Source organism: Sapajus apella, unplaced genomic scaffold (genome assembly GCF_009761245.1).
Source record: "Sapajus apella isolate SASKATOON/1434 unplaced genomic scaffold, GSC_monkey_1.0 scaffold32, whole genome shotgun sequence".
Taxonomy (NCBI): Eukaryota; Metazoa; Chordata; class Mammalia; order Primates; family Cebidae; genus Sapajus; species Sapajus apella.
The window spans coordinates 6,993,319-7,019,759 of record NW_022436972.1 but is presented as its reverse complement, the minus strand read 5'-3'; the positions used below and the strand labels follow the sequence as shown (position 1 = coordinate 7,019,759).

Below are 26,441 nucleotides of genomic sequence, written 5' to 3'. Positions count from 1 at the left end.
TATTTTGGTTAGGGCTTAATTTGCTCTGCCTATCTTCTTGAAAAGAAACTTAGTGTCAATTTGTAGCTTTTGTATCTGTATGTAGCGAGACTCTAAGGACTACCATGTTTTTCTTCAAAATACCTTTGAGATCTGGCATAAGGATTAAATTATTCTTTATTTCCACTGCAGACATTGTGGTTCAGATACAGAAACTTGTCTGTTTACTTTCAACTTTAAAAATTTAATATATAAACAAATTATACTTTATGGAAATCTTCATCTGTCCTGCCCATCACCTACACATGGGGTTAGCAGCAACAAGTCAACATTTTTTTGTTTCTGCCGTCTTGTTTGTTAACATGCTTGTCTCCTTTCAGCTTGACTAGGAAGGGTATTTGCAGCCATTTTGAACTGATTCCAGTTTGTTAAATGCAAAGGCAGTAACAGTTCAGAATTTAAAAGCAGTTCAAAGTTCTATTAAGAAAAAAAACACCCCTGTGATTACCATGGAAACAAAAGCAGATGTTTCAAAAAAATTTTAGAGAAGAAAATGTGCTGCATTGCGGACTTGGGATGAATAGTTTGCTAGCTGCCGAACTGTCGATGTGCTGATGGATTCTGAAGGAACAGGAGTAAATTACAGAACAAGTAAAAACTGTGGGGCCTGGGTGCCCGGTGATCATTTGCAAGAGGGGAGGAAGCGAGGCGGACACAATGGCAACACTGCTGACTGTAGAGCTGGACGAACAGCCTCTTAGCCACCAGCACCTGCAGGAGCCCTCTCAGGAAGGCTGAGCCAGTGAGGGTGCAGACAATGAAATGCACATCATTGACCTGGGATCGTTTCTTAGGTCCCAGGCCTGTAATACTCTGCACATCAGAGTGGTCACAGCCCAGGGCTGGTGACAGGTTCAAGGCATGTTCAGAACTTAGGACTCCATGAAGCCACATTTGAAAATTCATTTTGAAGATGAATCCTTTTTTTATTGTTGAGCGTCTACTTGGCTCCTTTAGTATTTCAGTAGGCTTCGTTAATGAACACATTTGGAAAGTGGTCACATGAAGAGAATCAACTTAGGTGTGTATATTTATGTTTTCTATTTTTACTTGGTATAAAAACTGACCTACATACACGAGTTCTTTCTTTGGTGCTTATGAAGAGTCTTATACTATCTGTAGACCATCATGATGTGTGTCAGTTTGGGGAAACATACGCAGAAGGGCCAGTAATTAGTGTTAGCTCCTCAACTCACAGTCGGTAGAACTCCTAGAGATCTCTTCCCTGCACAGTTGCAAGCAAAGCTTTGTGTCTGCCGTGAGCCCTCCCCTCCCTGCCCTGGAGGGGTGTGGCAGAGAGGAAGTTAAGGACGGAGATCTTTTCATGCACAACCCTTGCTTTTTGGGAAGGAACAGGCATTGTTGAGCTTACTCTGGTTCAGTCTGATTTTTTTTTCTGTTTCTAGCAGCCTCATTAGATGTGGCCTTTGTAATAAGAAGAGTAGACTCATCTCTATGAAGAAACTTACCACCAAGGCTCACTATACTATGAACACCCTCTCCTTATTCACCACCCCATCTATTAGGCTGGGGCAGGGTGGACAGGGGTATGGTTGATAGCAACAGGGTGTGCAGGCCCTGGAGGATGGAGTTTGGCCCCAGTTGTGGGTGGTTCTCTTTAGAGAGTGGGGAGCTGGATAAATATTTCTCTTAGCTTTGATAATAATAGTGAAAAGTCCTTATCAGCATCCTAAAGGTGAGGATTTATCCATCTCTTACAAGCCAAGAAGAATTGTGACACTGGGGTCCCTCCGAGTAGTATGAATGATACACATCAGCTTACACATCTGTATGAGGCTTTCAACTTTGTTGTATTCACAGTGAAACGAGAGCATTCCCTGGTCCCCCTCACAAGGGTGTGGCTCACCTGTTTGGTTCCTGCAGCTGATCAAACCTCTGAGGGGTGGGGGAGCACACAGATGGACAGGTACAGGAGCCCAAGTGGGCATGTGTTACAGTGTGCCCTTTTAGCCCTGCTATCCGCAGATGGCACGAGTGTTCACCAGCTCAGTGGACCCTCTGCCTTTTCACAAGGGCAGAGGGCCAGTGTGACAGCTTTCTGTATCCTGAGCTCCTATCCAGTGTCCCAGAAGAATCAAGTTACACGCAGACTTGAAGGATGAATGCGGGAGTTTTGTTGAGTGGTGGAGGTAGCTCTCAGTGGAATGGATGGGGAGCCAGAAGAGGGGATAGAGTGGGAACATGATCTTGCCCTGGAGCCTGGCCGTCCAGCAGCCAAACTCGTCTCCCACAGTCCCCAGCCAAACTTCCATCCGCGTTCAGATGTCCTTCTTCTTCTCTCTTTCTCTGCCACGTCCTTCCACGGTTCATTTGCTTGTCTCCTTACCTGCTCATCTGCTTCTGGAGCATGGGGTTCAGGATTTATATGGGTACAGGATAGGAGGCATGGCAGGCCAAAAGGCAACTTTTTGGACGTGAAAACAGAAATGCCTGTTTCCACTTAGGGCTGTAGGTCTTCAGGCTTGAGGGTAAAGCCTTTGCCAGGGAATCACCCCGTTGTACCCAGTGTTTCCCTGTGTCCTGTCCGTATCAACAGAATACTTTCAAATGCTAGAATATAGGCAACAGCCATGAAGGGACTGAGAGACCTAAAACAATACTCAACAAATCAGTAATAATGAGAACTGGCTGTGCTCACCTCTGTCATATGCACGTGCTCTCTCTCTAGCACTGTTAAACCTATTGTCCTCACTCCCCCTTCTCATATCCACTCTGCTCAGGTGTCTAGCATGTGAAGTGTACAAATTGTCCTCTTTGCACCTGACTTGACCTCATGCTATGCCTCTGACCTCAGTCTGCTGTGCCACCCACTCCCCCATCAGCCTAGTGTCCATCTGCTGGGGACCAACCAGCCCACTTTGTCTGAGAGTCAATGGTTTCTAGAGACATTAGACTTTCAGGATTAAAATGAGGACCATTCCAGGCAAACTGGGATGGCTGGTCACCCTATGTGTGACAGACTGTGCATCCCAGTGGTGTATCTATTCAATTGCAGCGCTAATACTTTTTACAATTTGATCACCAACTGACAGCACACCTGGAGAGCATGTTCCCCCATGGTCTGTGGCAGGCCTGTTGAAAACCCTTCATTTAGGTTTTGTTCATGGCTCATCAAATTTGTTTCCATTCAAGAGAGGCCTTTATTTTTATCCCGTTCAGTCTAGGTAACATCTCTAGATTCATACTGTTTTGAAAGTTCAATTTCAGGCTTTGATGATATGCTTATAGATTGGAGTTACCCTTGACATAAATCAGTAGAATCAACCCCATACCTTGAAGGGGGTCATCGTTGTCTCAGGGGCCACATGAGGCACACACAGCTGTAAAGCTGTCAGCAGAGTGGCCAGGAAGGCAGCCCCGCCCTGATCACTGACCGGCAGCCTTGGCCTTCACAAGAAGGTCCCCTGCGCCCGGCAGCGCTCAGCTAGAGCCCGACAGCCTGCTTAATCTTACAGATACGTGCTGGGGCCCTTGTTGTGGGTGCAGCCTTCATTTAGTGCCCGACCTAAGTTCTGTATGGATAATTATGTTGTTTGGGATAATTGTGTTTTCCGTGGATGAAATATTTACTGCATATATTCTTTCCAGGCACATTTATAGTGTTATATACTTTTGAAAATGGTCTGTATGTTAACATCTATTCTTAATTGCCAGAATTTGAGCTCAAGGGCAAGAATAGTGAATATCACGCCATAAATCCATGTTTGAAGGAGAAATGCAGCACCTGTCTTTCTATTGAGGTCTAAGAAGTCTTTTAGGAAGTCCAGCTATCCATAGTCATTGCCTTGAGACCATAAAAACTATCCTTTTAGCAGGACTACGTTGATGGTAGGCAAAGAACACACATGGTGTTCTGGAGGCATAAAGGTAGGGCTTTTTTCTGATTCATGGAAATATCACATGATACTAGGATCTGGGTGTTATGGGAAAATTGTTTGGTGGTGACCTTTTTATATGTCCCTAAAATAATCAAAAAATGAAAATTTACTAGATCATCTGTGACATGGGCCCAGGGTCAGTAACTTAGGGAAGCTCGCTTGGCGGGTGATGTGCTCAGCGTCTTCTTTAACCCACCAGCTCTCTAATGTTCTCGAGTAAAGGCAACACATTTTCGTCCTTTACAGCCCTTATCATACCACCTACTGCCACTGTAAAACTTCTGCAACTTGGATTGGATCCAATTTTATTGGAAAAGTACTTTCAGATAAAAATCTTGCTAAGTGATTTGATGTGGGAAAAGTTAGAAAAGTGTCTAAACAAACGTTCTCCTGGATGCAGTCTTCAATTGTGTGATTTCGAGCAATTCCCCCGTAATTCAAGTGAAACACACACCTGCTGGGTCAATACTATTGATAGTGACAAAATTGGTTTTCCTCTGACAGCTTCAACATTATGTTGGAAGCCCTGTGTGTGTGGATCTAAAAGATCTCCATTTATAAAGTGAGAACTGTTCAAAGCTGAAACTGGTTGTTTAGTCCATTTGAAAATATGCAGGAGGGAGGGGCCTGAATATAGCCCATAGAGTGAAAATCTTCTCCGTTACTCATTGTGGTTAAATACAAATGACAGATGACTGTTGCGCAGCTATTTCAGTATTGTAAATGGAATGTCTAGCACTCTGTTATCACTGCTCCCAGGGCAGCCTCTTGAAGCCCTTGGACCATCCCAGCCTCACCAAGTTCTCCTCTCCACATTGTCAAAAATAGGCAAGACGTACAGTGTAGCAACCAGAGAGGGATTAAAGGCAGGGAGTTCCAAATAAAGGGCAGCCTCTGAGATATAAAAGCTACTCACAATTCTAGATGCATCATATATATAACCAGAATAAATTGAGTTAGAAGATGATGATGTTTCCTTTCTAGTGACAGAGGGCCATTTATCATGTAGCAAATATTTAATGTAGTAATGATAGGAATATCTTATTTAATATATGATTATTTTTCATATCTATTTTTTATCTCTAGCCTTTCAGGATGAATAAAGCTTACCATTTTGATTTTCAGGCTTTCCCAGCAGTGTGAAGAAGTAAGGTTTTGCTAGTTTGTTTTGAAAAGGAAGAGAATTTACTTTGAAATTGTGTTCAGGATTAGACGTTATTCGTTTAATGTAAGGAGCAGCCTTAGTTGACAAGCTAAATAGGGTGGTAAATCTGAGGTTTGCAGAGAGCAGACTTTTAAAATTCCCATCTAACATTAAAAATATATTTCATTATAGCTTACCATCAAGGGAAGGAATAACCCAACATATAGATATGCCCATGCTTTACACAAACCGCCAATTAGACATGTGTATTTTCTTTTGATGAAACGAGAAGCTTTTGGAAATGCAAACATGTGCATCCACTTACTAAGAGTCTACCAGCCTCTTATGTGGGACTGACATAATGATGTCTTGTGCACTTCCTCTTTTAAAATACAAAAATAAATGACACTGAGACCAAAAGCTCTGCAAATTAGTGGCTATTCAGGCTTGATAACTGTACTGAATGCACATGGTTTTCTGATGACGGCCACAGCTGGGGTGGATGAATCATCCTAACCTGGCAGACTGTTTTAGTAAACCTTTCATTTTAATGAAGTGATTCATTTGGAAAGAGGGGCAATGCAGCGAGCATAAGGCCCAGATACTTCCTTCGGCAGCCCGAAACGGCTTAGAGCCACAGAATCTTGCCACTTGATCATCCTGGCAACCCTGGGAGTGGAGTGAAGGAATCCCAAGCGTTCTGTCAACCTCAGTGGGTCCTACCTCCTGTAGAACAGATATTTGTGCAGCATCATCTCCGCTCATGCTCACAACAATCCTCTGAGGTTGATGTTATGATATTTTATAAATAAAAACATGAGGCTCAGAGAAGTTAAATAACGTAATTACAGCTCAGGCATCTTAGATTCTACACTGTATGAGTTGCAGTTCCTTGATCTTATCTTGTTCTCTCTTCTTTCTCTATTTATAATGTCTTCCTTCCCTTCCCCTCCTTATCCTATTCCCATTTCCCCACTCCTTCTATGCTTTCACTTACTCAGAGCATATCGAACTCCTGCACCATGCCATGCCCTGTGCTAAATGCCAGGATCCAGTGGTGAACAAGACAGACATAAGTCTTGTCCTCAAACAGCTTATGGTCTAGCAAACAAGAACAGATATGTGTTCAAATAGAAACTAGGGGGCATGGGAGGAGTGGCAGCACATCTGGAAGGGATGTTTTGTAGGACGATAGTAAGTGTATTAGTTGACAGACTGAGAATGTGCAAAGATTTCAATAGAATTGGTCAATGGACCAAAATCACCGGTTGAAATTACACAGAAATAAATGTAAAGCTGCCATTTCATATTATATAAATACAGAACTGGGACCACATGACTTCATAGGGTTCCAGGTGATGTTTAAAGCCTCAGCGATATGAAATAATGCCTTAAAAACAATGCAGTCAGTCTATGGCCATACCACCCTGAATGTGCCTGATCGCACCTGATCTCAGAAGCTAAGCAGGGTCTGGCCTGGTTAGTACTTGGATGGGAGACCGCCTGGAAATAGCGGGTGCTGTAGGCTTAAAAAAAAAAAAAAAAAAGGATGCAGTCTTAGGCTATATCTGTACCAGCATGGGTTCCAAAATGGAGACGCTTGTAATTTCATGTCACATCTGCAACTCTCTGAAGAGCTTTTTTTGTTTTAAGGGAGACATTGGTTACAAGATAGTGAATACTATTTTTGAGAGAATAAGATTCTCCAGAATTATGTATTTCCCTTGGTAGAAAGTGAGAGACACTTAATTCTTATTCATTCCTCTTCCCTAATGAGCTTTCCTATAGGGAACTTTTGGCTTGGCAGATATGAGCTAGGAGGAGATAATTGGCCTCCCAAAGTAGCTGACTTACCTTAACAATACCTGGCAATGTCTAGTGCTCAGAATTTTCAGAGTACTATTCTCCAGATTTTTTTATTGCTATTGCTATTTTAATCTGATTGAGGAAACAAAATAAGTGTGAGTAAAGCTACTGTAAAATAACATAATTAGTTTATGATAGGGCTGGGCACAGTGGCTCACACCTGTAATCCCAACACGTGGGAGGCTGAGATAGGAGGATCACTTGAGCCCAGGAGTTCAAGACCAGCCTGAGCAACATAGCGAGACCCGATCTCTGTAAAAAATCAAAAAAATTAGGCAAGCATGGTGGCAAATGCCTGTAGTTCCAGCTACCCAGGAGGCTGACACGGGACTATTGTTTGAGCCTGGGAGGTAGAGGTTGCAGTGAGCCAAGATAGCACCACCACACTCTAGCCTGGGTGACAGAGTAAGACCCTGTCTCTAAGAAAATAGCTGTTTGTGGCCAGTGATAACCTCTGTATGTCTGTTGATTTGTCTGCTGCGAAATCCTCCTACCATTTAGGAAATGATATAGTGTTCCCCACTGTTTTTTTTTTTTCTCATTTTAATTTTTAAAGGTAGCAGTCATTTCAATGTCGTGTAGCATGTCAGCTATTTTTCATGAAGCACACTTGCAGTGGATGCCTTTAAAATATAGTACTCATTTATCTTTCTTTATCAGAAATATCTGGCAAGGGGATAAGGGGTTTTCTTTAGTAGAAATGATTTCCCAACTTATTAGTGAAAAATAGCTTATTTAAAATTTATTGTTTTATACAAAACTAGATGATCAACTTGCCATCCTAAAATCTAAGACTAGGGAGCATCAAGCTCATCCAATAAATACGACTAATAATTTAAGATATTGCGTAATCCCGGTATTTTGGGAACACCCAAACACTGAATAAGGGAAAGGATAATGGTGTAAGAAATAAAGTGATTAGAGAAGTGGAGGAAGAAGAAAAATAAAAATGTGGGACACAAAAAGGGAAAGAAATGGGAAAAATTTTTTTTAAAAAAGCAAAAAAACGAAGGAGAAAAGAAAGACAAAAGCAGGAAAGAGGAATAGAGGGATGGGGGGCAGTGTGGAGTGGGGGTCACTATATCTAAGGCCAGAGGCCCTGCTGCTCCTTCGCCACCCACCATTCATGTCCAGACCCTAACTGGCAGGTAACGCTAAAAGCCACAGCTCACAAATCTCTGATCATGTGCCCAGGACTGCCACAGACTTCCAGTTTTAAGTAGTGCCCAAAAATTCCTTTGTCATTAAAAGTCTATTAAGTTACATTCCTTTATTCTTCCATTTTTATCTTCTTTTTTTTTGGAGAGAAGTTCTCACTCTGTCACCCAGGCTGGAGTGCAGTGGCGTGATTACAGCTCACCACAGCCAGTTGCCACCACAGCCCAGCTAATTTTTTATTTTTTGTAGAAATGTGGTCTCACTATGTTGCCCAGGCTAGTCTTGAACTCCTGGACTCAAGCAATCCTCCCGCCTTGGCCTCCCAAAGTTCTAGGATTACAGCTGTGAGCCAGCATGCCTGGCCTTCTTCTTCTTAATGATAGCCCTGACTCATTCAAAAGTCAAGACCACAATAGGAATGTAAGTTTAAAATGTTATGTGCCCATTTATTCAAAATTAATATTTGTAGCCCTATTGGGTCTTAAAGTGCAGTAATATAAGGACCCTTAGAAGTTGATGTAAATCACCTACATGAAAACCCCTTTGTGTCAGTGGTCCCCAACTTTGTTAGCACATCAGAATCACCCGGCCAGTTATGAAAACCTGGGGTGTCTGGGCACCTCAGCTGAGAGTGGTTTGAGTTGAGGTCTCAGCTCTGTTATTCTGTAAGCGCCTCAGGTGATGGGAAGTTCAGCCAGTGCTGAGAATGGTGCCTTTTGGGTGATAGTAGTAGAGTGAGTGAATCACGGTTCCAGCACCTACTAGTGAAGACCATTCATGTACATATATAACTGGGATATCCATTATATAGCAAATCGAAAAGGTGTATATACAATAAGTATATAATATATTTGATATTATACTTGATATTATATTTGATGTCTGTTATATATACAGCAAGTTATAAAAATATATGATAGAAATATATATTATATCTAATATAATGTATATTAGGCCCCCTGAAAAATGTGATGAAAGACAAACTCCAAAAAATGAGAGGGCACTGGTCATGTGGAGGAGCTGTCTTGGCGACAATGTTGCTGAGGCCTCATGTGGAATTCGTGTCTACCTGTCCATCATCTGAGCACAGTGCTCATCACATTACCCCATCACCTGCCGAGTTGACTACGAAGTCCCCACTCTGAGTGCCCCTCCATTCTGACTCTCTACCGCCTGGAATCTTGGCTCCAGACAAACCGAGCAGCACATTATCTTCTGAGCCTTTTCTTCTGAGCCTTTTTCCAGCCAGCCAGCTGTCTGTCTGCCTATCTCTCTCTCTCTCTCTCTCTCTCTCTCTGTCTCTCTCTTTCGCTTTCCAAGATGAAGCCTCACCCTGTCACCCAGGCCGGAGTGCAGTGGTGTGATCTTGGCTCACTGCAAGCTCTGCCTCCTATCCTCCAGGATAGCCCTTGAATCCTGGGTTCAAGCCATTCTCCTGGCTTAGCCTCCCGAGTAGCTGGGTGCACACTCAGCTAATTTTTGTATTTTTAGTAGAGACAGGATTTCACCATGTTGGCCAGGCTGGTCTCGAACTCCTGACCTCAGGTGATCCTCCCACCTCCGCCTCCCAAAGTGCTGGAATCACAGGCGTGAGGCACCATGCCCAGCCCAGCCATTCCTTTAAACTGGACCAGTCTATACCTCTCTCCATAACCACACCCTCGCCATTGTCTATTGAAATTTTATTCGTCCTTCAAGGTCCTTCTTTCAAGAAGCAACAGATACAATTCTTTTTGCTGTTGCAATCCCACTGCCTAGGATTTTCTTCTCTCTCTCTCTCTTAGTTTATCTGTTTTTGTTTTATCATCAATATTTTTATTATATTATTTGTCTAATAAGCTGAGTAAAGGTTTAGAATATCTTCTATATCTTTGGATCTTCTGTTGGACCTACCTAGCATAGTGTTTTACACAGAAACTGCTCAACAAATATTTATTCAATACAATTAATAAATTTTTTAAAAAATATGTTGATTGGGGTATAAAACCCATTGAAATATGAAACTTAAATTTAAGCAGCTGTGATTGTTGAAACAAATGGCTAGTTTTAGGAGATGCTTTTCTGTTCTTAGACATACAGACTTTGACAAAGGTACAGCCATGAGAAGCTCATAGACTAGAGATGTGTGTGCATGTCTGGGGAACATTAGGTGCATAGAAAGTGAATAAATAGGCAAAGTTCTAGCCAACCCTGACTTAACGACAGTAGCGCTTTCGTCTTTTGTGAAGCAAGACAGCCACTTACTCATCTTAAGTCACTTCTCCTTATTTCCCCCTGATGCACATGTCTTAAATTATAGCCCTGGGATGTATTATCTCTTGCTTCAAAAGACAGACAAAGCATTTATGTCTATGAACACAGTGCAATTGCCCTCCTACCCACATACTAAAATATGAATTTTAAAATTGCCAAGCTGAGCTTATTCATTACTGTGTTTCTCTGGATAACAGGCCGACCCCATCTTTCCTGCACCCTCCAAATATCCTTACTTGAACAGTAAATAAAATGTAATTTTTGTCCTTAGGCTGTATCATTTTTCTGCCCACAGTAACTATGAGCATACATTTAAAAGTAGAATCTGGCCTCTTGAATTTACCAGTTGATTTAATCAACTCTCTATAAATCACTTTTTAAAAAAAAAGGTCAGGAGGAAGGGAGAATAAAGGAAAAGAAATTTTATTTTAGAAACCAAAATGTATCTGTGCAGCTTTGTTTTCACATGAAAGACAAAGGATCTTTCCAACAGGACGGAATGACAGTTCCACTTATCTTGGCTGCATGGAAATTAGATCAGTAACATATTTTCTGTTGAAGAAGAAACCTTATCTTAGTGGCTACATTTCAGAATCAATCATCTGCATTTCAGTCCTGCCCCTTCTCACAAGCAGGGAACATTATACGATTTGTATGTTTCAATTAGTTTGCCATAAAAAAATGAGTAGCTCAAGGGCAAAAGTTTATTACTGGTATCTAGCCATGTTTTCTTCTGCTAAATGACATTCTGAAAGCCTCCATTCTGAGCATAATCACCTTAGGGTACCCATAGACTGTGGCCCCAAATGATTCAATTACAGCTAGAAGCTGTTCTTTCCCGAAGCACAAGTCTTTTGCATTCACAGAATATTTTTTTCTTTAGTAAACATTCCTACAAGGATGTAAGTGCAGATTAAGATTGTGTTCTGTCTTCTCATTGTTGTCTTTTTTTCTGTTTACTCTGCTTTTACAAAATGCAGTGTCATGTCTTAGGACAAATTATCCTCCGTTTACCAGCAGGTTAGTTTATAAATTATTTTATTCACATAGGAAACATTTTCCCTTAGAACCAATAGTAAAGGATGCTGAGTTTCCTGCTGACCCACAAGGACTTATTTAACTCATAGTGAAACTCAGCTCTAAAGTTATAAGAGTTTCCTTTTATTTCTAAGAGAAAAGGAGCCTATGTTTCTAATAATTTGACATGTGCGGGACTGTTCCTGACATGTGACAGTTTTTTTCCTCCTTGCCAGTGATAAGGAGATTCTTTCTTCCTCTCTTCAGAGACAGCTTAATGTGTTGTATTTGGATGTAGGGATGTTTCAGTTATCTATTGTTACATAAGAAACCAATCCAAACTTAATGGCTGAAAACAACAGTCATCTATTAGTTCACAGTTCTGTATGTTGGCAGTTTGGACAGGGCTCAGCTGGTAAGTTCTTCTGCTTGTTTCACCTTTCTTGGGCAGTGACAGTTCATTGGCAACTTGATGGAGTTTTGTGGCCTAATAGTGCCTCTCTCACATGCCTCGAGGTTGGTTTCAGCTGTCAGCCAGGTTTTCTCTGCATGTGGTCTCTTATCCTCAAGGATAAGAGGCCTGGGCTTCTTGTCTCAGAGTTCCAAGAGGCTGAGCATAAAAGCTGAAAGACCTCTTCAGCCCTAGGCTCATCAGTTGCACATCACTTCTGCTTGATTTGTTGGTCAAAACAATTCACATGGCCAAACCCATATTCGAGGACCCCTGTTGATGAGAGGAGCAGCAAGGCTAAATTTCAAAGAGACACAGAGATGTGAGGAATTATCGCAGCAGCAGTCTCTGTAAAAAGTCTGCTAGAGGAGTGGTGGGGTGAGTGGTGACAGGTGACAAGTGGTGAAAGGAGTGAGAGGGTGACTGATAACTTTGAGGTTTAGAGGACCTGAATTCCGGTGTCGCTGTACTGTTTCCTGGTAATGTGACCTTGGAAAAATTATTTACCTATCCAAGCTTTAGTTTCATATCTTTTGAGAATAATTCCTCATCCACAGAGAACTTACTAACACTCCTTCTTCACCTCCCCCATCCTGATTTGCAGGTTTCATGGTATCGGCATTCCCAGATTAAGGTACAAATTGAGCATCCCCAATCCCAAACTCCAAAATCTGGAATTCTCCAATGAGCATTTCCTTTGAACATCATGTTGGCACTCAAAATGTTTCAGATTTTAGAGCATTTTGGATCATGCAAATATTCCACACACACACACACACACACAAATCTGAAATACTTCTGGTCTCAAGCATTTCAGCTAAGGGATACTTAACCTCTATTCTCATCCAAATAAGTGCCCAAGTTAGGGACCTGGGAGCGATACACTCACTTACTCTCATCTTACTCTTAGCCATTGGTTCCTGCTTTTCACCTTTAAACCAGTGCTTAAATACCTTAGATGTGCCAGGCTTGGGCTTAACAGTTAAGCAAGGCTGACGTGGTTCAAAAGAACTCACACTCCACTGATAATATGAGAGTCTCCAAGTTCTATGAATGAAACAAGATGTTGTGAGCAATAGTAAGGGCCCTGGGGACCATTTTTGCCTACCCATCTCCATGGCATCCCACTCAATCCAGGCCACCATTATCCCTGGCCGGACACAAGTGTCTCAGCCATGCGGGTTCTCTGTCCTTTACGGTTCATCCTTCGCACTGTTGCTAGAGGTATCATTTTGAAGAAAAAAAATATTAATTCCATACCTGAAAATCCCTATGACTCATAGGATTAAATCTGAACTCCTCCAGGTGGCATAAGAGGCCCTTCACTCTAGGCTGTGGTGTAGCCCTCCCCATACCCAGGTACCCTTCATCCTTAGGAGCTACACTCCCCACAGGTCCTAGGATTGGTCATACGCTGGCAGGAATCTGTGCCTTCACTTCAGGAAAGTCTTTACTCTGAAATGCCTCTCTTTGATGCCTACCATTCACCCTTCCACACTCCAACATTTCTATTTACTTTTGTACTTTAGAGCTTTAGAACATGTAAGTGCTCAATAAATGTTGAATGAATGTCTGTGGTATTTAAAGGAGGCATAGCTGAGTGTGGTAGACCGAAGAGTACCATGAGGAAGAAAAGGAGGTACATTGTGCTATGGAGTGGGGTCTAGGGATAGAATGAGGGAGCCGTCCTTGGCAAAACAGCAGTGGAGTGGGAATAGGAATTCCTGTAGCCACATCATGCAGGAAGGAGAGTTGTGATGGTGAGGTATTTTCTGAGGTTGAATACATGCTTGCAGAAGCCAGCAGTTTGGAAGAGACTGGGCTTGTTTTTGTTGTACAGTGAGCAGTAATATATATCTGCTAACTTAGAGGAATTGCTCGGAAACTCTAAGAACAGAAAAACAAGGACACACAGCTAAACCTTGAAATACATCAGACTCAATACATAGTAAAGAAAAGGTGATTTTAAAATAGTTTTAATCATAAAACTATTAACTCCATACTATTTAATTCAATTTTATTTTCCATTTTTATATACAGGACTGAAATTGCCTAGAAAATACATTTGATTCAGAACGAAAACTGCTTTATCATAGTTTTTGTTGTAATTTAACATTAATAAAAATGCAGTTTTTATTTTTTATTAATAAAAACTGCATTAATAAAAATTTACAGTTTTATTCTATTGTATTATAGTAATGCTGAAGATCCAAGTTATTTCTTAGCCAGATTTTAAACATTCGTTAGGTTCCTTTTACTCATTCCATTGCTTCTATCTTTATTGACCTCCATTAGTGCTAAGAATTAACTTAGATCTACTTTCTATGAATAGAGGTCTGTTTTGACACTTAATTGATTGTAGAAATCAATGGCCCTAAAATAGTTTACAAAACAACTTCATACCCATAAGCTCATGGAATCCTCACAACAAATTCATAAATATGACAGAACACAGTTTACTCATTTATAATACAATCTTAATAATTGCACCCTACACAAGACGTCCGACTTGGGAAGTGATAAATGAAAGTATCTCTCTTTGCAGATAACATGATCTTAGATGTAGAAAACCATAAAGACTCCACCAAAAATGGTTAGAACTAATAAGCAAATTCAGCAAAGTTGCATGATACAAAACCAACATGTAAACATTAGTTGCAATGCTATACATAAACAATCTGAAAATGAAATGAAGAAAACAGTAGCACTTATAATATTATCAAAAGGGAATAAGGATACTTAAGGATAAAATACTTAAGGATAAACTTCACCAAAGAGGCAAAAGACTTGAAAACTGTAGACACTGCTGAAAGAAATTAAAGATACAAGTAAGTGGAAGGACATCTCATACCATGGATTAGAAGACAATATTTTTAAAATGTTTATGCTGCTCAAAGTGATCTAGAGATTCAATGCAATACCTATCAAAATCCCAGTGGCATTTTTCACTTTGCAGAAGTAGAAAAACATTCTAAAATTAACATGGGATCCCAAAGGACCCTGAATAGCCAAAACAATCTCGAAAGGAACAAAGTTGGAACCCTCATATTTTGCATATTACTAAGCTTCAGTAAGCAAAACAATATGATACTGGCATAAAGATAGACAAATGGAACAATGAAACAGAATAGAGAGACAAGAAACCCTCGTGTATGCAGTCAAATGATCTTCAACAAGCCCATTAAGACTACATTAAAAAAAAAAAGGTAGTCTCCTCAATAAATGTGAAAACTGGATACTTACATACCAGTAAATGAAGTTGGATCCTTCCCTTATGCCACATATAAAAATAACCAAAATGGGTAAAATATCTGAATGTAAGACCTGAAAACTATAAAATTTCTAGAAGAAAACAGGAGAAAAGCTTAATGACATTGGATTTGGCAATAATTTATTGGATATGACATGAAACACAGGCAGCAAAAGCAAAAATAGACAAATGGGACTACATCTAACTTAAAAACTTCTGCACAGCAAAGGAAACAGTCGAGTGAAAAAGCATCCTATGGAATGGAAGAAAATATCTGCAAACCATACATCAGATAAATGGTTAATATCTAGAATATATAAGAACTTCTACAACTTAACAACAACACAAACAAATTGCCTGATTTTTAAAAATGTGTTAAAGACTCGAATAGATATTTCTTCAGTGAAGATATACAAATGGCCAAGAAGCAGATGAAAAGATTCTTGGTATTACTAATCATCAGGAAAATGCAAATCAAAACCACATTGACATATCACCTCATACCCATAGGGATGGTCATTATCAAAAACAAACAAACAACAAAATAAGAAGTATTGGTAATGATGTGGAGAAACTGGAACACTTATGTACTGTTGATAGGAATAGAAAAGAGTGCAGCCACTATGGAAAACAGAACAGAGGTTTCTAAAAGAAGTGTAAATAGAATTATCATATGATCCAGCAATTAGTATATATCTAAAAGGATTAAAGCCAAGAGCTCAAAGAGATTTGCACCCCAAGTTCATTGTTGTGTTAGTCACACTGGCCAAGAGGTAAAACCAACCTAAATGTCCAGTGATGAGTGAAAGCATGAAGAAAATGTGGCATATACATAAAATGGAATATTATTTAGCCTTTAAAAAGAAGGAAATCTTGTTATATGCTACAACCTGTGTGAACCTTGAAGACATTATGCTTGGTGAAATAAGCCAATCACAAAAAGATAAATTTGGCATGATTCCACTTACATGAAGTATCCAAAGAAGTAAAACTCATAGATATAGAAAGTCAAATGATGATTGTCAGTAGTTGGGGCGAGGGGGCAATGGGGGTGAGGATCGTTCCTTAACTGGTATAGAATTTCAGTTTTACAAGATGAAAAAGATCTGGAGATCCATTTCACAACAGTGTACATAGAGAAAACACTAATGTTTACCTCTTAACACATTACGAAGTTATTTTTTATCACTTAAAAATTGTTAAGATGGTAAATTTTGTTGTGTTTTTTACCACAATAAAAAGATCATACTACTTCATGTAGATATCATAGGATTACAGAGACAATGTATATGAAGGACTTGACTCACAATATACACTTACATGTTAGCTATTATTATTGCTACAAATTAATCAACTCAAGCCTAAGGATGATAAGTGACTTTCTCAAGTTTCCACAACTACTAAATGGCAGCACTGGACCGTCAAGCCAGGTTTTCTTACTCGTAAGCTCGTAGATTTTCTACTGTTCCTTGCTTCCTAAAACTGAAACTTTCTTCCATATGGCAAAAATTTACACCCTGGGATCCCCAACCAAAATTTCAAAATCACTAGTCTGTTTCTTACTAAACATACTCATAAAATAGACGATCTACTTTTAAGGATACACTGTTTTTCTAATGCAAACCTTTTTATCACTCACTTTACTTTTTGGGAGGGTATATATTCATTTTCCCCAAATCTTTCACTTTATTTGACCCCATCTTTATTCCAATCTCTTGGGTTGCCCTTCTTAATCCATTACAGTGCCTTAGAACAAGCAGATCTTTAGTTTTTAACTATTAAATAAATCTTTAGTCTTGACATCTGGCTTTGCCATTGAAACTAGCCAGGGAGTTGGACCAACGAAGAAAAAAACCCAAGGGAGTGAGGTTATGTCTGTTGTGTTCAGCGTTGAATTCTCAGGGCTTTATGTGGTGCTGTATTAATGGATGAGTAAGGAAAAGAAAGGTAAGTGCTATCTAAAAGAGAGGCTTGGATTATCTGAGCTGGAAAATAATCCAAGGTCACCCATAACTACTCAGTGGAAGAGCTAGTCTCAAAATATATTTCTACCTAGTATGGCCCCACTCATAAGTAATACTGATCAGCTACTCTCTATGGTTTAGATAAGATGTGTTCTTGAAAGATATAATCTTGCCTATCTCTTTTTATAAAGACAGTGATGAAACATTTCTTTGAATCTGGCATACTCTTGGTTTTGATCACCAGTTGAAATGTTTCATTTGATTCTAAGCCATAAAGACTCTTTTCAACCCAATTGCTATAGTTTAAAGGCAAAAATCATTTCAAAGGAAATATGGTGTTTCTCACAGCATCAGTGGAGATTGTGTCAAACTTTTCCTTACAATTTTTGACAAGTGTAGTCCAATGGGCGTAGGGATGGTGGTGAGGGGGGAAATAGGAAATTTTTGATCGAGGGATCACACTGATGAGTGGTAGGATCCAGAAATGTCTTTTCTAGCACCAGTTAGAATTAACTGGAGAAGCAAGATGCTGGAGGCAGGAAGACCAGAAAAAGAGTTCATTGCAGTAGTTCATGTGGGAAGTGAGGCTACTGCAAAGCAGGTCAGTGACAGTAACAAAAAGGAGGAATAAGATGTTATAATTGGAGGCTCGTTGACCTGCTTGAAGGCAGGACCCAAGCCTTCGATTTGCAGCACTAACACAATGCCTTCTTGCCGGCAGGTACTCAATCTATAGATGTTTTATCAATTTATGAACTGATTGAAAGTGAGGCCAAGGAAAAACAAGGATTGCAGCATGACTTCATATTTAACTTTTTTTCCTAGTTAGCTAAGAGTGATGGCTCCTTTAAGAAGTTAGAAATCTGGAACTGGGATATTGAAAGAGGACAAGAGTGAAGTTCCAGGAGAAATGCAGAGTGCAGAAAGAGGTTAGGATACGACTAAGAGAAAGCTGAATTCCTTCACATGGATGAGAGTGTAGAGGGCTGGTATGGGAAGAAAAGAGAAAAGGTTACTGTGCAGATCTTTGGGGAAAGCATATATATTAGAAGAGGAATAAAGAAGAAAATTGAGCTGCGAAAACCAAAAGTAATTCAATAAAGGTATATATTCAAGGCAAGAAAGAATTTCAGGAAGGAATCAGTGGTCAAAAAGTATCAAACTCTGAAGAGGAGACTGAAATGTTTAAGAGAAGGTAATGAATTTATATCGACCTCAGAAGATAACTATAATTTAATTCCTAAAAGTAATACATTCAGTAACACAACAACATTGAAGAAAGCTATTGAGTAGCTATTGTGAGCCAGAGTGGTTGTAATGCACAGTCCTCACCATCCTCAAGAGTTGAAGACCTGTTGATTCCTGCTGTCACCTCAAGGTCTAGCACTGAAACCATTCCAGCATCAGAGGACTCAAGATAATAAAGATTTCTCTTCCCCTATATCCACAGAGATGCACTTTTCTGACCAGCTTCCTTATACTCAGCATTAGACCACCATATTGCCAAGGAAACGGGGGGATGCCAAGGAAGATTGTTGCTGAAAGCTTCTGATTTAGCGCTCCAAAGTTTGGAAATCTCTGCATATGTACAAAGGCTTAAGGGGATTAACCAGGATGAAAAACTGAGGTCTGCTGTTCAGCACAGAAGATTTTCCTCAAAATCTCTAATACTCACACAACCGTGCATTTTCACTGAGCCCAGGGGCCTCGCACCTCGTCCTTCCTTATTCCTCTCCACAGAAACACAAGATGTGTGAGGAGTGTCCTTCTTGCTACCAAGTCAGAAGAGAAGGCAAATCTGATTCTTGCCAAAGATCTTGGATCATGCCTTACTGGCCAGCCATAAAATCTGTCTTCTGAAAGAAATGATATGATTCATTCTCAGCAATCTGAAGCATTCAATACGAGAGTGATTCAATCTTCAAAAATCAAAAGGCACTTTGAGTTCCCCACAATGCCAAAGAGAAAGCACAAATTACTCACAATTTGTAATGAAAACGGTACGTTTTCATACTTTTAGGAGACTAGAATGAGCTATAAGGCAGCAAGATATAGGCATTATGTATTTATGTGAACTGATTCAGCGGGTGGGTTTGTTTTTTTTTTTTTTTTTTGCCCCTAGTTGGGTCATTTCTGTACTTTCTCATTCAAACTGTGAGATTGGCCTGATGTTAGTTTATCCATGGAACATCCCCCGCCCAAGCACACCTGCTGCTCTAGTAAATGTGCTAATCACCTGGAAGCCTGGTCAAAGCACAGATCACTGTGCCCCACCCACAGAGTTTCTGATTTAAGAAGTCTGGGGTGGACCCAAGAATTTGCATTTGTAGCAAGTTCTCATGCCAGAGACATGGCTTACTGGCCAGCCATAAATTCCGTCTTCTGAAAGAAATGATATGATTCACTCTCAGAGACATGAGAACTCCTTGCCTCACGGTGTCCTCAAGGCGTCAGGAGTTTTTACACAGTGCCCTTTGACAGGGCCACCAGATTTTTCTGGTAGCTCTGTTTCTAGGCCAAAAAAAAAAAAAAAGTAGCAGTTGCATTTATTAACTACATGAACCGAAACACCTGAAGTATTTATGCCCTAACAACTTAGCAGCTATTTTTTAAAACACTTTTACATTGAAAGAAAAATAACATTTTATTTCATTAATACTAACCACAATTACTTAATAATGAGATATCTGCACTGGCTGGACACTGCACTGTCTCTCAAACCTGGGAATCAGATGGGCTGTTGCCAGCCTTATTTTCTGTTCCACGTTGATTTTCATGGAGCACCTGCGTTTTATCACAGCATCTGCCAAAAATCCAGCTAGATGTGGCTTCATGGAAAGGAATGTTGTGGACAGGACCTCATGTTGAAAGCATGAACTACTTTGGACTAGTAGTTTGCCCAACGTCTGACAGATGTCCAGTGTTGCTTGTGAGCCTCTCGGAAATTTAAAAAATATCCCAGGCCTCCTGTATGAGTTTGCTACAGTGTCCCAGAGTGCCCTGGGGCACATTTTAGGAACTGGGGGCTCAAGCATTCCTGATGCTTGTTTGAAGATGTCACTTTGAAAACCACTGTACTAATGGCTCCAAGAGAGCAGAGGAAGGAGTTTTCTGAATGTTTTTTTACATTTTCTGTGATAATATGTAAGATCCTTAAAATATTGAAAAGGAATAAATGCAGAGAAATACATACAAATTCACTGCTAATGACTTTTTATTTCTATGGCAGAAGAACCAGATATGGGAGAAATTAGAGAAGGGATAGAAATATCAAAAGGAGTTGTGTGCCATCATTGTTATGAATAATTTACAAAGCAATTTTTATAACCTTTTTAAGTCATAACTAATTAAACCTAGCAATCCCAGTGAGCCAGGTAACAATTATTTTCCATCCTTTACACACAGGAAACTGATATATAAGATTAGGTGACTTGCCTCAGGCCAAAGGAGGCAGAATGCTAAAATCACAGTATTTTCGCTTCCATCAAAAAGGGTTACAAGAAACTGGACTATCATTTCATATCATCAAAAAAGTCTCTCAAACTTCATCGTTAATTTTCAGGAAAATCCTGTAAGGTGGGTGAACATCAAGTACCACCATTTTCCTAATGAGAACTCATGGCCGTTGTGGCCGTGTGTGAGGGGAATGTCAGTGAAGCATTTGAGAGAGCTCCTGAGTGGAAGAGAGATGGCATGATGAGTGCGAAGACACAGACTTACAGAGAGAGGAAGGCTGGTTGTTACCTTTGAAAATAGCTGGGACTCAGTTCCTGTATCCTCAGGAGCATTTTCTCAAAAGAACAAAATTCAAAGCCACTGGAGGACAAAGGGACAGAAAACTCAGCTTATGACCAGAAAAGTAGGCACCAGTCAGTAGTTCTCCATCTCAAGGGATAGATGTTCTGCATCTGTTTGATGAAATCATTACTGGAACCAAGAGGTTCAAGAGAGCCTATTCAGACATAGCCAGCCTAGCATGTTTTTCTATTTGTACATATGCGTATAAGCCACATGTGTGCACAAATATGATCATACATATCTTTGGCACATCCACAGTGCCTGGGACAGTGAGGGCCTGGTGTATTTGATGAAGGATTTTTCTTGCCTCCTTCACTGGACTTGTAGAAGGGGCACCCCATCTACTCAGTCTGCCATGCTCAACCCCTTGCAGGAAGGAGCATGTGGGCAGACAAGTGCAGGATCCGGCTGGCTGCTCCAGGTGCTGACACAGGAGCAACCTCCATGCAGGGCCTGTGTCCAGACCAGGCATGTCACCTCAAGGGGAATGCAGCATCACTCAGGTGAGGATGCCTGTAACCCCAAAGCCACAGAGGGGGTGTTACAGTGCTCCTTTAGTCCTGCCATCTGCAGACTTGTGTTAACAGCTCAGTTGCCCCCTTGCCTCCTTGTGTGGGGTGGCTGCTCTGCCAGCAAGGGCAAAGAGCTGATGTGACAGCCTTTCTGGGTACCCACACTTAATGGGTCCTGAGCTCTTGTCCAGGATCCAAGACTAATGAGATCACACAGACAGTTGAAGGTTGGTGAAGGCAGAGAATTTTATTGAGCAATGAAAGTGGCTCTCAGTGGAGAGGGGAGCTGGAGAGGGGATGGAAGGACAGGTCATCTTCCCTGAAGTCAGGCTGTCATCTCCTCTAACAACTGAGTCTGGGGTTTTTATAGGCATGGGATGGAGAGTACATGCTAATTGGTTTCTGAGTATGCAAAAAAAGTTTAAAGCGAAGATAGCACTCAGAGGGTGGGCATGACAGTGTAGAAAACTAATTAGGAAAGAGTAGTATATATAAAATAGACGAAGGGTGGGGATCCATCAGAGGAAAATGCACCAAACAGGAAGACAAGTTCTTGATCTAGTCTGAGGATTTCATTTGTAGCTTGGCATTCAGGCTTCAAACTCTTTGGTTTGGAGGTGGGGTTTCACAAGGTACCTCCCCCTATCTGCTGAGGCATCTGGCTTTCTCCTGTTGCTATCACATTGAGCAGTGTTTGATGTTACTGAAATGTCAGGGGTTTGGTCTAGGTCTTGCTGCTCTCGGCACAGAATGTCAATCACTAAGACAGCAAGTATTGCCAGAGAAGAATGCTTTAGTCAGGTGCTGCAGCTGAGAAGAATGGGAGATTTAGTCTCAAATTCATCTCAATAATGGACTAAAATTGTGGGCTTTATACAGGAAAACAGAGAATCAGGGAGGAGCAAGGAAGCAATTGTGATGGATGAGGAGTCTTGTGTCTCATTGTCTGGATGTGGTGATCAAGTGAGTTTCAGTCCCTTGCCTGAGGGCCAATTTCCTGAGGAAGGCACTCAGAACAGACAATTTTAAGTTTCTAGTTTTAATTCAGAGGGTCAAATTCTATGTTTATGCAAAAACCTGCAAATATCATTTCTATGGGACAATTGGGCCAGTTTCAGATACATATTGTCAAAGTTTCTGGAGCATGATTGCAGGATTCTGGAGGAAAAGAGAAGAGATGAGAGATTATAAATTGAGTGATTGTGTTTTTACTTGTCCTGTAATATATAAGATTTAACACGCTAACCAGTGATCTAGATGACTAAACAGAGTATAGTAGTACCCCTGCATCTGAGGGTTCTCCCTCACTTATGACTAAACAAATCCCAGATAAAAATATTAGAAAAAAATTAAAAATAAAAGAATAACCGTATAATAAAAATATATATATAAAATTTAAAATACAAGAACTATTTACATAGCATATTTATTTATTTATTTTTGGAGACGGAGTCTTGTTCTGTTGCCCAGGCTGGAATGCAGTGGCGTGATCTTGGCTCACTGCAACCTCCATCTCCTGAGTTCAAGTGATCCTCCTGCTTCAGCCTCCCAAGTAGCTGGTATTACAGGCCACCATGCCCAGCGAATTTTTGTGCTTTTAGTGTAGACAGGGTTTTGTCATCTTGGCCAGGCTGGTGTCAAATTCCTGACCTCAGGTGATCCACCTGCCTTGGCCTCCCAAAGTGCTGGAATTACAGGCATGAGCCATCATACCTGGCCTATTTACATAGCATTTACATTGCAGTGGGTATTATATGTAACCTAAAAATGATTTAAAATATATGGGGGATGTGCCGAGTTATATGCAAATACTATGCTATTTTATATCAGGGACTTGAGCATCTACAGATTTTAGTATGGGTGAGGGGGGCCTGGAACCAATCCCCTGTGGATACAAAGGGATGACTATATACTAAAATGACACTGAATCATGAAGCTGTTAAAATCTTTAAAATGTCAAGTAAACCTCAGTCATCTGGAAAAGTTACGGAAATGCCCCAGGCCTTCAGTCAGAAAGAGAGCCTGCAGTGTGCACCCCAGCTTTCTCCCTGCTGGCCACGTGACCAAGGCCATTCTTTGACAGTCAGTTTTCTAAGACGTAGGTCCAAGTAGAGCTCCAAAGTGAGATGGTAAATGTGAACTCAGGCCACGAGTTTTTACTATGTTCCCTTCAACTCAAGATGATGTGCACGGCCCAAACCACACCTTCCCCAAATCTGCCCCTCCTCCGGTCCCTCCTTCATAATGTCAGGTTCTCCAGTGCCCTAGCCTGCAGGGCAGTGAGGCTGGCCTGAGTAGGCCCCATGTGTGTTTTAGGAGTCTCAAGACTGCAAAGCACTAGGGCTCATACCCAGTGTAAAGAGTGCCACTCAGCCACCACCCATGTGCCAGGCCTGAGCCTCATCTCCCTGTTGCCCTGTGCAATGTGTGGCACAGTGAGAGCCTGACCTGCTGTCCCAAAAATCTTCACCCTGTCTTATGCACCGATGGCTGCTGAGTCAGCGGCTTCCGGGCCTAACCAGCCTCTCATCTCTACTCCCAGCCCATTGCCATTGAGACTGTCTTCACTGTGTCTCACCCTTGAGATAAATTCAAAGTTATAACTGCCCTTTATCACTAGGCCAGCCAACCGAGGGGTCTCCTTAGACACAGAACTTTAAGTTTTAAAATTGGGATGGTAGATCATCCTATGTCTAGCCCAGCTTAAACTCTACCTCCTTCTAAACTAGTGTCTCAGTCTCTCTAGTTGGAAGTATTATTTTTTCTCTTCCTTATATGCCCACAACATTCTGACTGTGCCTGTATCTTAGCACTTTGCAGGTATTAGAGTTCTTTCCCAAGTGTTTCTGCTTCCTTCACCAGATTCTTAGCATCTTGCAGTTATGGCTCTTTCATCCCCCTCCGTGCCTCGCTGGCACTTTGTACATCAAGGGTACTTAAGAGTACTTTGCATAAACTGAACAAATTAATCATTCAGACACAAAATGAGCAAAGACTGACCTTAGGCGTCATAATGGACCAAATAAACAGTGTTTAGGAAGAGATAATGTGATTCTCAGATGAATCAACATGAGGATAACAGGAAATAGACTGAGATTTCACAAAAGAGAATTCTTGTGCATCAAAAACAGCCCTTGACCGGAAAGGGTGATGAAAAAAAGTGGCTATAGCTTACAAAAGAAGATTATGAAAGCTCCACTCTCAAAATCATTAAACAGTGTCCCAGCATTCATGGTTGTTGGTTTAAAATGAAGATTTTTCTGAAATAAAGGGCTGGGCAAAGTAATGTTGGAGGCGGCGCTCAGGCAGGCCACCTCCAGCAAACCCAGGGCGCCAGGATGAGTATTCTCCATATTTCTACCAGAGCAGCCACACCTATTCTTTCCAGCCAAGGTAAGATATGCATGTACTGGCTTTTTCCTGTCCAAGTTATGACTGTTTAGTTTTAGAGCAGTTGAGAGCGTGACGGTAAAGCTAACCAGCTGCAGATGATGATCTTACTTTGCAGCTGAATACTTTTCCAATACAGGATTTATCTGGGGACATTAGACTCAGTGAATTACCATTTGCCGTGTGGTCTTCACTGGAGAACGATGGCTCCAATCTCCTTCTTCCCCATGTGGACTGTCCATCTGCTCCCAATAATTGCAGATTCCCTTCCAGGCCTCATAAAGTCTCCCTGTGTTCTTGCATGTCTTTGAAATGCCTCAGACAACTGCTCTTCTCTCCAGTGGAGCAGCCACAACAGCTGTGGGATTCACTGGGGTTTGTCTCTGCTCCATTTCTGGCAGCCGGCAACCACCACTAAGCCACTCTCCAAAAAAGCCTGCAAATTGTAAACCCATTAAGGTTTAACTCCTGGGGGACAACAAAGAGAACTGCCTTTGAATGTGAGTTCTGTGTGCCTCACTGAGGCTTCTGGCATAGGGGCTTGTCTTCAGGGCCAGGGTGATGCATAGGGAAAGTTACAAGCTTCTGAGGGAATATTTTCACAGGTTTTCCGAACAAAGGGTTCTTTCTTCCAACCCCATACAACTCTCTTTTGATTGCTAATTAACCAAAGCTAGTGAAAAACAGGCCGTTTCTGTAAATAGACTAGAAGTAGCGTGTGCGTGTGGTGTGTGTGCACACGTGTGCTCACGTGTGCATGCCTGGCATGGGTGATATGACTTTGAATATTTTTCATTTTTGTTTGTGTTTGTTCAAGGAGACCATGAAATGAGTGAAAGTCCATTTTGAGTTCAACAAGAGATAAAGGGATGTTGCAGGGCATCTTGTCCTTCTGGTGATTTTCCGGTACTCACGCAGCCTTGCCGTTGTCCTGGCAAATCGAATATGTTCAGTGTTTTGCTTTAAGTTGCCGTCTTCCCCCTTAAGTTCAGAGTAACCACAACCTTCACCGTGGGGTCTGTTTAGGTCTGTGTCTTCTCAGTGTCTCGGCCATATCTCAACTGTGTTCCTCTGTTTGCTTCCATGGAGTTGCTATTTAGGAAGTCCCTTCTCAGCCCATCTGCCTTAAATCACTGCGTTGTTTACTTTCCCACCAAGGAGGCTTCCCTCCGTTGGTTGCATGCCTTTTAGGTTGAGCATGCATTTGAAGATCTGGAAGCTCCTTGCTTTAGAAACCCCTTTAGGCGGCTGGCAATTTTCATTCTGGCTGCTTCACCACTTGGTGCCCTCTTCCACCTAGCCAAAGCCCTTCAGAGTCTGATGGCCTTTTGGAATGGTTGCTGGAGTCTTCAAAACCCTACTTCTTTTAACTTTGCTTTTGTGGTTACATATGAGTAGTTTCATAAGTTTTAATTTGGAATCTTGGAGTTTTGAAACAACGTTGCATTTCAATTATTTTATTCACATTTATGATACTTACTATGAGGTTACGTACCAATGAGATCTTTGTCTTACTTGTGTTTAATCAGTATTTCTTATTTAATTCTGGCCTTTTTGGTTGTGAGACTCTACGTGATGGGGGGAAAAAAGCTCTTCACAGGCCTCTAGTGGACATGTAGTGGAACTGCAGAAATCTTGTATTCAAGTGTGTAAAACTGTGGTGTGACCCATGTCCCAATTAGCAATCACAAACATACTAT

The 26,441-nt window shown here is 41.1% G+C and overlaps 1 protein-coding gene and 1 pseudogene across 7 annotated transcripts in view; both read left to right on the top strand.

The window, feature by feature from the left end:
* The window catches only part of STARD13 (StAR related lipid transfer domain containing 13), a 252,688-nt gene that overhangs the window by 95,912 nt on the left and 130,335 nt on the right, over positions 1-26,441 (top strand). Inside the window, exon 1 of one of the 7 annotated variants that reach the window (XM_032294847.1) lies at positions 23,121-24,744. The exons of the other annotated variants lie outside the window; for them this stretch is intronic. Within the exon in view, the coding sequence (XP_032150738.1) occupies positions 24,690-24,744 (55 nt within the window). The 5' untranslated portion in view covers positions 23,121-24,689. Of the gene's footprint in view, positions 1-23,120; positions 24,745-26,441 lie in introns of those variants that run through there. 7 annotated transcript variants of the gene reach the window in all.
* LOC116562562 lies at positions 6,492-6,610 on the top strand (annotated as a pseudogene).